Here is a 9,654-nt window from a genome sequence, read left to right as displayed (position 1 = left end):
AAAAAAGAGGTTAAATCTAGGTTTTTGAAGAAAAATTAAGTTTGTTTTTTAAAAATGTAAAAAGCTTGGAGAGGTAAATTTCATTTATTTGAATCAAGAAGTTTATGGGATTGTTTTAAAAAGAATTTTAAGGACGTAAATAAAAAGTAATTTCAACGAGGGGGGAAAATGAATACTAAATATTACTCTGCATACTACAGTGTTCCTATGCCAAGTATACATAACCCTAATTATATTTGCTTCTATGACTGACTGATGCCTTATGCTTGCATAACTAGCTATCTATCTTTCTTTCAGTGATGTGCGAGTCTCCGTGTCAAATTGACTGAAAAAGATATATTTGAAAAGAGGTCTGATAACATTCAAGGTATGGGCATCTAAAAGAGATGGAGGGGGGGTTAGCAAACAATCGATCAGTGGTAAGGGGAAAATACTTTTGTGGTCTTTTAAAAAAGGAAGCAATTTTTGGAATTTGGTTCGTCAATGTTTAATCGTTCCATATGGACGGTAATGAATTGGAAATGATCAGTGTTATTTATAGATCTTTAAGATAAAACGTTTAATTAGGCTCAATTTTTCTAGTTAGTAGGGGAAAACCAGCTATTCTCAAATATCTGTCATTCTTTATTTATTTACTACAAAATAGATCTAAATGATGAAGATTGTGGATAAGTATGTGCAGAAGCTTTTCTCCCGTAATTAAACATTATTAAATTTTCAGAATTTGCTTGCCTGATGATTTGTTACATTTCTGACCACTGCACTGCACAACTGTGTTAGATACCTGCATGAATGCTTGCCTGAATAATCTAGGAAGTCCCTGTCAGCTTTGTTTAATATTATTGCATGCCTGCTTGTCCAGGCAGCAGGTTTATGTGAAGAAATATATTCATACATCTTCAAGTTTACCGCCTAAATCATGCAACCGATACGCATCTATGCTTTCGCACATTCTACAAAATGCATACACCCGAGAAATATAATTGAGAAAGTTGTAGTGTTTTTAATATATTGTATATCTGAAATACATGTCAATATGTTTATACTGTATGCGTATACCCTTTTTAAGGTCACGATGATGTTCTAACTCTCTACCAATTAACCCTTTCTCCGTCCTAAAACTGATAAACCGGAAATATCTGACAAACAACTAGCCAAAATATCCCTCCCACCTTTTGCGAGCAGTACAAATTAAAAGAAAATAACATTTTGCGCTTCATATATCTTGTTTATGTCCAAAGATAATCATTATCAAAGTTTACATAAAGATACTACTACTACTAAAAGGGGCGCAAAGGGGGGAGGATATTTGGATATTTAAAACAAAAATTCAAGTAAGGTATGTTAAAAATTAAGAGAGGCCGAAATATAAAGATTCGTTGCAGGACGAGTTAGAAAGAATCTTGGTAGGACGAATAAGATAAATTCATGGTAGGATGCATTAGAAAGGTTCATGGTAGGACAGATGTAAAGGTGGGATATATGGTGGGACGGATTAGAAAGGTTCGTGTTAGGACAGATGTAAAGTTGGGCTAATGGACATGGTAGAACGAATTAGCAAGGTTTATGGTAGGAAGGATGTAAAAGGTGGGATAATTTACATAGCAAAACGATGGTGTCCTACCAGAAGTCTTTTTAATTCGATGCAAAAGTGGGATAATGGAAATAGTAGAACGAATTCAAATGGCCCGAGGTAGGACTGATGTAAAGGGGGAATAATGGACGTGTTAGAACGGATAAGAAAGGTTCTGGGTAAATGGACATGGTAAAACGGATTAGCAAGATTTGTGGTCGGAAAGGTCAGATAATGGACATATTAGAACGGATACGAAAAGTCCTGGTGGGATAATCAACACGGTAGAAAGGATTAAACAGGGTTTGAAAGGTTCAGGTAGGACGTATGTAAAAGTGGGATACCAGAGATGGTAGAACCGATCAGAATGAATCATGGTAGGATGTATTGACTCCTGGTCCCACCTGGTCCACCCTATACTTAGATACACTTTTCATCCTATATCTAAATATACTCTCCATCCTATACCTAGATATACTCTCCATCCTATACCTAGATATACTCTCTATCCTATACCTAGATATACTCTCCATCCTATACCTAGATACACTCTTCATCCTATATCTAAATAAACTCTCCATCCAATACCTAGATATACTCTCCATGCTATACCCAGATATACTCTTTATCCTATACCTAGATATACTCTCCATCCTATACCTAGATACACTCTCCATCCTATACCTAGATATAAATACTCTCCATCCTATACCTAGATATACTCTCCATCCTATACCTAGATACACTCTCCATCCTATACCTAGATATATATACTCTCCATCCTATACCTAGATATATATACTCTCTATCCTATACCTAGATATACTCTCCATCCTATACCTAGATATACTCTTCATCTTATTCCTAGATACACTCTTCATCCTATACCTAGATATACTCTCCATCCTATACCCAGATATACTCTTCATCCTATACCTAGATATACTCTCCATCCTATACCTAGATATACTCTCCATCCTATACCTAAATATACTCTCCATCCTATACCTAGATACACTCTCCATCCTAAACCTAGATATACACTTCTTCTTTTACCCAGATACACTTTTTATACTATAGCTAAATATATATGCTATACCAACATATACTCTCCATCCTTTACATAGATACACGTTTCATCCTATACCTGGATATACTCTTTATTCTAAACATAGATATACTCTCCATCCTATACCTAGAAATACTCTCCATCCTATACCTAGATAGACTCTCCAACCTATACCTAGATAAATTCTCCATCCTATAAATAGATATACTCTTTATTCTAAACATAGATATACTCTCCATCCTATACCGAAATATACTCTTCATCCTTCACCTAGATATACCTTCCATCCTTTACCTAGATATACTCTGCATTCTATACCCAGATATACTCTTAATCCAATACCCAGATATACTCTTCATCCTATACCTAGATATACTCTCCATCCTATAACTAGATATACTCTTCATCCTATACCTAGATATACTCTCCATCCTATACCTAGATATACTCTTCATCCTATACCTAGATATACTCTCCATCCTATAACTAGATATACTCTCCATCCTATACCTAGATATACTCTCCATCCTATAACTAGATATACTCTTTATCCTATACCTAGATATACTCTCCATCGTATACCTAGATACACTTTACATCCTATACCTAGATATACTCTCCATCCTATACCTAGCTAAATATAATCTCCATCCTATACCTAGCTAAATATAATCTCCATCCTATACCTAGCTAAATATAATCTCCATCCTATAAGTAGATACTCCTTGATATACTCTTCTTTCTAAACCTACCCTTATGTGAGTCCAGTATTAGTATATATGGTGCTTGTGCACTGATATAACCATCTATACAATCTACACTTTTAAACTACGTAATGCAGAGATATTTGGCGTTTTAAAGAATATCTAGACAATTAAGCCAGAGCTGAGATTGGTGAGCTGTCGCACAATACTTAAGATCGCAAATTATGATACGATTCAGTGGCGGCGTGCATATTCATTTTGAGGTGACAGTCAACCACAAATACTAGTCCAATAAACATTTGCAGGTATAAACACATAACCTAGAGACTACACTTATTCAATATGCATTACATAATCACAATCTGCCTAATGACATTTTATATGGTATTCGTAGTGTGGCGATAAGTATATAAAAAGTTGATCCTCTCTAACCCTGGAGTGAAAAGTTTAAGCTATCGTTTAGATCTTTACTGTTCAAACCCTCGGGAGAAGATTACTTGGATATCTTGGATCTCAGGTTAACCTTTAATATTTAGATATCTCTATACACCCTTTGTATACATTGAATACCTGCAGATCAAAAACCTTTTTCTTGGTATATTTGAAAATAACATTTAGTTGTGACTTAAACGAATTCAAATCGACATCTTTATTTTAAAAAAATTAAGGATCCGTAAAATACTCATGGAAACGATTCATGTTTCAAAGGAATTGAGTTTTTGTCACAAACTCAGATTTTCTAAACCCAATATCTCTGCAACTGGATAGTGTAAAACTATGATATTTCAAACTCAAATTATTTGATCTACCAGTATTCATTGTTTGAAATATCTAAGGTCTACGACATTGGGCTGCAAAGTTTGAACGATTGAAAAATTTTAGTTTTTGGCAAAGACTCAATTCCTTTGAAATACAACTACGGGATTCACTGAACCTCTCCGCTCCCTCCGAAAACGTGTATATGTCCATTTCTCATTACAAACAGATTTGATATTCGTAACAATCATATTAAATCCAATTCTTACTTACTATCTTAAACCTCTACTTCTTCATCTCATCTACTCTGTTCTCGAGCAACAGCTCCGGCCTTTCCAAGGGGAGGCCGTGTTTTTCAAGATCTATTTTTGCCAGGTGGTTCTCGGTCGTATTCTGGTATTTCTGCCATTTTTAGTCATAAGCTACAGCTGTGCTTTTTAATGCAAAATAAGATATGTTTTTTCCCCTTCAATTCAATTCTAATTCATCCCTCATCCATTTTGATTTCAAGTAAATGATTCTTTTGCAAAGGTTTTTCAAGCCTAAAATCAGGATGTTATTTTACTTAATAATCTTAGTGATTGTAAAGTAATTAACGAAATATCCCGCTTTGAATAATTCCAATTATGAGACAGCGAAGTAACATATACTGCCTCGCCATAAAGTAATAGAAGTAATATGTGTCCAACAGTATTTTGGAACCGTAATTTATAGCATTGATTTATATATGTTTTTTTAATAATTCGATCATCAAGACGATGAAGAGTGGAATAAGTTTGTGTAAAAGACCACAGAAGAAGAAAAGAAAAGCTGTGTTAAATTATGAAGGTAAGAGGACCTTGGGGTATATATTTAAGTGATTTAAGTGACCACCATGCAAATAAGGCAATGCACGATTCACAACAGTACCCTTAAAAGCTTTGTCTGATCAAGGTTATAATGCAAGGAAAGTTTAATGCGTTCGCATATACTCTGCGTACATATTGAAACCAGTTCTCTCTGGGCGGACTTTGTAAACAAGAATAGATGCATCAGTGTTCGTTTAGTATCCGAGGAGGTTAAAAGCATTTAATTTTGATGATTTTGAAAATTCACATATTAATTTCCTATTACCAGAATATTTCATAGATTATTTTTGTGAAAATGGATTCCATGTCAGGCTGTGACATCCGTCTTGTGCTTACTTTCCGCCCAAAGACAGTACAAAAAAATCGTACACCTCTGAAATAACTTTCCTTGCATTAGTACCTTGTGTCTGATCAAGTATGAATTACATATTAATGTTTTTAATAGTGCTCTACTAAAGTGACTTGCGCATTTATAGTGCAGGAAAACATTTAGAAATCATCAGAGTCAAACACTTTTTAAACCTAGAAAAATAACAATATTTTCCACATTATTGATCAGATAAAGGTTTCAATGGTACCGTTGTGAATCAGGCATTGCCATCTTCGCTTGGAGTCACGGAGTGTCACCTGAAATTACGCGTACAGTAACTATAATTATTATAGATGAGATTGATATAACCAAAACCCAAGTTGACGAATCAATGGACGAGGAGGATAAGGGAAAGAATGAACAGAACATCGTCCAGTGCTCGGAAGAAAGTTTAAATGATGATAGAATTAAACCTTGCAGCAAGGTTGATAACCAATCATTCATGTATATTAAAAACTATTCTACTAAACAAATAAAAAATTTCAACCCTGAAGTTGATGATTGATTGGACTCTAACTGATAGACAGAAATCACTCAAATTGGCTGGACAGTGCTCAGAGATCCTAAGGTACACCAAGTAAATATTGAATCTATGCAGAGTTTTCCTACATTGATTTATGTCTTAACTATATAAACATAATTCGGAGGCCTGATACGAACTTACTCTATACTTACAAAGGAATTGAGTCTTTGCCACAAACTAAAATTTTATAACTCCCATATAATTCAACCTATAAACCTTTGATATTTCAAACTTAGAATATTTGATCGAACAGAATTCATATCTAAGGTCTACGACATTGGGTTGCAAAGTTAAAAGATTTATAAAATTAAAGATCAAAGGCTCAATTCCTTGATTAGATTAACTGTTTAGCTTTTCTTTACCTTTTCTTTGGAAAGGATAGAAGAAGGAAGACATCCAACCTCAATAATCATCTTTCTAAATCCGTCGTCTTGCTCTGTGTGAAGCAACCAGCTTACCAAAACCTAGTTTCTGTTTCTAAAATACTATCAACATTTTACGAGTGTAGGAAGAAAGCAGCATCATCGGCGTGGTACCGGAGACCCGTCCCACCGGAGACCCCAGCCGCTACCATACCGGAGACCCCAACATTGTCAACGGTGACCCCAAAGTTTTCATCGGAGACCCCAAATAAATAATTAACATTTTTGAAAATGTAAATTGGTTTTTATGGCATAAAAACCTATATAAATTCATTTTATCATAAACTTTTAAATTTCGATATTATTTTATGCATTTACACAGAAATCTACAACATTTTTTAAAAAATTTAAAAATTATCGTGCGTGTTTATTATTCGTCTCTTTATTAGACTTTACGCCCTCCCCCTCCCTCTCTCCCTTTCTCCTCTATATTCATCCCCCGCCCCCCCCACCCCACCTCTCCTCCTCCTCCTGTTCCGGTATCATTCTATTTATATAAAGTTGTAATCTATAAAATGCATCAAACTATATCCAAATGTAAAAGCTTAAGATAAAATAAATTTTTTTACATTTTATACAATCAAGAGCATTTAAAATTTTCAAAAATGTTAACTATTTTATTTGGGGTCTCCGATGAAAACTTTTGGGTCACCGTTGACAATGTTGGGGTCTTCGGAATGGTAGCGACTGGGGTCTCCGGTGGGACGGGGTCTCCGGTATGGAAGCGGCTGGGGTCTCCGGTGGGACAGGGTCTCCGGTAGCCCTCCGGTGATGATGCTTTCTTCCTACACTCACATTTTACCCGTTTTGCAAAGCGGAATTTGATTTTTTTTCAGGAATTGCTTGAGGCTGGCCATCCTTTTAAGAAGGAGGAGACTTCTTATAGGTCACATAAAATTGTAAGTTCCATTTTTTATAGAAAGATATCTTCATCAAGGTTTTTTTTTAGCTATGACTGACTTAACACGTTAAGAATTAACTCTTAAAGATGTTTTGATTTTTTAAAACATTATGCATAAATTTTAGTCAAAAAATGTGTACTAATATTTTTTTTTAGGTAGGAGAAGAGAAAGAAATAAAGATTAATCACGAATTAGAGCTAGTTGAACACTTTAAAACTGAAAATCTGTTTTCAGTCAATATTAACCAGGTTATAAATCAGGGAACTCCAACCAGATACACTGATAATATCCGTAATTGTAATAATCTTTCACCACAAGATAGCGGATTTGAATCATCTTGTATACATTTCTCCAACTCCTCCAACTGCAGTGAACTTAATGAGGTGAAATAAAATGACAAATCATTACATTTAAAGTTTCTTATTAAAGCTAAATAATTAGTGATCATTTCTACAGATTTTATTTATGGTATCGGGAGATTAAATACTTGTGTGTTTAGATTGTTTGCAGCCTATAACAGACACGAGATCTTTGGTTAAAATTCTTTCAGCTTGGAACAGAGATGATCATTACTAAAACTGGAAGGTGATTTATACAAATCCTGTTATTTGGAGTAAATTCCATTAAGCTTACAATTTAAATTTCCTGATTATGTCTTCCACATTTTGTTGGGAGGTATTAAAGCGATTATTGATTAGTTAAGCGGTAATTCTGAAATTATTTAAAGTCCTCTAAACAAAGACTAAGTATTTGCTACAAACTCAAATTTTGCATTCCAAATTTTTTTGCAACCTGAGCTGAAAACTTAGGAATGGGATATCCTTAATATAATCACGATCGGTTAATTAATCTGGATATTAATAACAAGAGGAGAACAAGCATTATTTAATCTGGAGATTAAGAAAAAGAAAGGATCAAGCATTGATCTCGATATCCACCATTCTAAAGTTTTCAGCTCTGATTATGTAAATCTTTAATCTTTCCAACTTGGATTATTTAATCTAACAGAGTTCATATTTTGAAAAATCTATGACATATGGGAATAGAATAAGACTCAATTTCTTTATTTGATCTCGCAAATCAACAAACAAAAGCACATAAATTTATTTTTCCTTCAGAAAGGCTTTTCACACTTCTTTTAAAATAAACAACTTCGGATACATTTTTTTCTCCAACACATAAGCCGTAATTGAGTGGGCGGGAACTTGGTGGTCGCCCCCACCTGTGAATCTCCAGAGGGGATGCACCGCCGTTCGCCCCCTCCCGTGTAGGAATAGATTCTCGCTCAATAAATCAATTTTTCAAAGATTTTTCAAAGCATTTTGTCCGAAAGGTTGAATTCAGTCAGAGTGTATTTTGCAGTTTGCTAGAAAAGAAAAAGGTTTTAATAATAACTTAGTAAAATTTTAATATAAGTTAGATATCATAAAATTCAAAGTCATGTACTTAAGATATGATAAAATTTAAGCTGAATTGAACAGTTTCTAAACAAATAAGGAAAATCTTCTCTTACTAGAAAACGTCTAATTCAAGCTAAGATGACTAGTTTTCAAATACCCAGTAATAATCTAGCTGGGTTTAATAACAAAATTATGATTGCTATCAATCACTTATACGTTTCACTCTCGGTGTGCCACCTATAAGAATCTCCCAGTTATGACCCTGCATTTATTTTTGGCAGTTTATACAGGAGGCATTCAAGCATTTGGGAGTTCTAGATAGCTTAGGAATAAAATTTTTAGGGGAAAAAATGAAATTTTATTTAGTGGAACTAGACATTTTGAGACAACACAAAAATAAGAGCATTGATTACTGATTAGGATTCAAAACTGCAGGAACGTTATGAATTCATCCTTTTTTGAATCCATATCCCCAAGTTTTTACAAACGAAGAACTAGAATTTCTATAAAAAATTGAGAAATAAAGAATATCCTCCCCCTTATTCTTTCCTTTCTCCCTCTCCCAACTCCAATTCTAATCCGTGTGTTCACTGGGTTGGATAATTGTAAACACTAAAATTATTCTAATTCCTCTGTTTGACGCCCCTAATGGACACATTTGCATTCTCTACTCCTTTACGGGGATATGGAGAAGTCAAAACATTTAAATAACTTTAATTTAACTCTAAGCATAGAATATAGTACAAAGAGACAGAACACTTTTACGATTTAGAATTTAAAATTTACAATATTCATAAATAATTTGATAATTTGTTCAAATAGGTCTTTTCAATTACGGACAGGAAACATTGATAATTCAAGAGTGTGAAAGCCTTAGAATTATTTTGCTTTATCCTAAATGGACAAAATATAAGACATTGAGCTACTTTTGATCCAATTATGGAGATTTAAGGCTAAACTATAACCGCAGAATTTATTTAAGCCTAAAATTTCAATGGTGGTTTTAAAGATTCCCCGTTTTAAGATTTGTATGAGTGCAACCACTGAATTTCTAGGCTTGGTCAATTATCCAACACAATAATTTCCA

The 9,654-nt window shown here is 34.1% G+C and overlaps 1 protein-coding gene across 1 annotated transcript; it reads left to right on the top strand.

Moving 5' to 3' along the window:
- The first annotated feature begins 426 nt into the window (after positions 1-426).
- LOC111704558 (uncharacterized) lies at positions 427-7,754 on the top strand. Its single transcript, XM_023476833.1, has 7 exons — positions 427-3,863; positions 4,858-4,930; positions 5,614-5,744; positions 5,844-5,888; positions 7,102-7,164; positions 7,323-7,550; positions 7,667-7,754. Exons 2-7 carry the CDS (start codon positions 4,861-4,863, stop codon positions 7,682-7,684), a joined length of 555 nt encoding a protein of 184 aa, XP_023332601.1. The 5' UTR covers positions 427-3,863; positions 4,858-4,860; the 3' UTR covers positions 7,685-7,754.
- The last annotated feature ends 1,900 nt before the right edge of the window (positions 7,755-9,654 follow it).

This window comes from Eurytemora carolleeae, unplaced genomic scaffold (assembly GCF_000591075.1).
Source record: "Eurytemora carolleeae unplaced genomic scaffold, Eaff_2.0 scaffold617, whole genome shotgun sequence".
NCBI lineage: Eukaryota > Metazoa > Arthropoda > Copepoda > Calanoida > Temoridae > Eurytemora > Eurytemora carolleeae.
This window is presented reverse-complemented; position numbering and strand designations above follow the sequence as displayed.

What these genes read in the sequence shown, in the direction of transcription:
- LOC111704558 (XM_023476833.1), top strand. Translation starts at nt 4,861, where the DNA reads ATGAAGAGTGGAATAAGTTTGTGTAAAAGACCACAGAAGAAGAAAAGA. An exon ending in AGCTGTGTTAAATTATGAAG is followed by an intron (nt 4,931 to 5,613) that starts GTAAGAGGACCT and finishes TAATTATTATAG; the next exon opens with ATGAGATTGATATAACCAAA. An exon ending in CTTATAGGTCACATAAAATT is followed by an intron (nt 7,165 to 7,322) that starts GTAAGTTCCATT and finishes ATTTTTTTTTAG; the next exon opens with GTAGGAGAAGAGAAAGAAAT.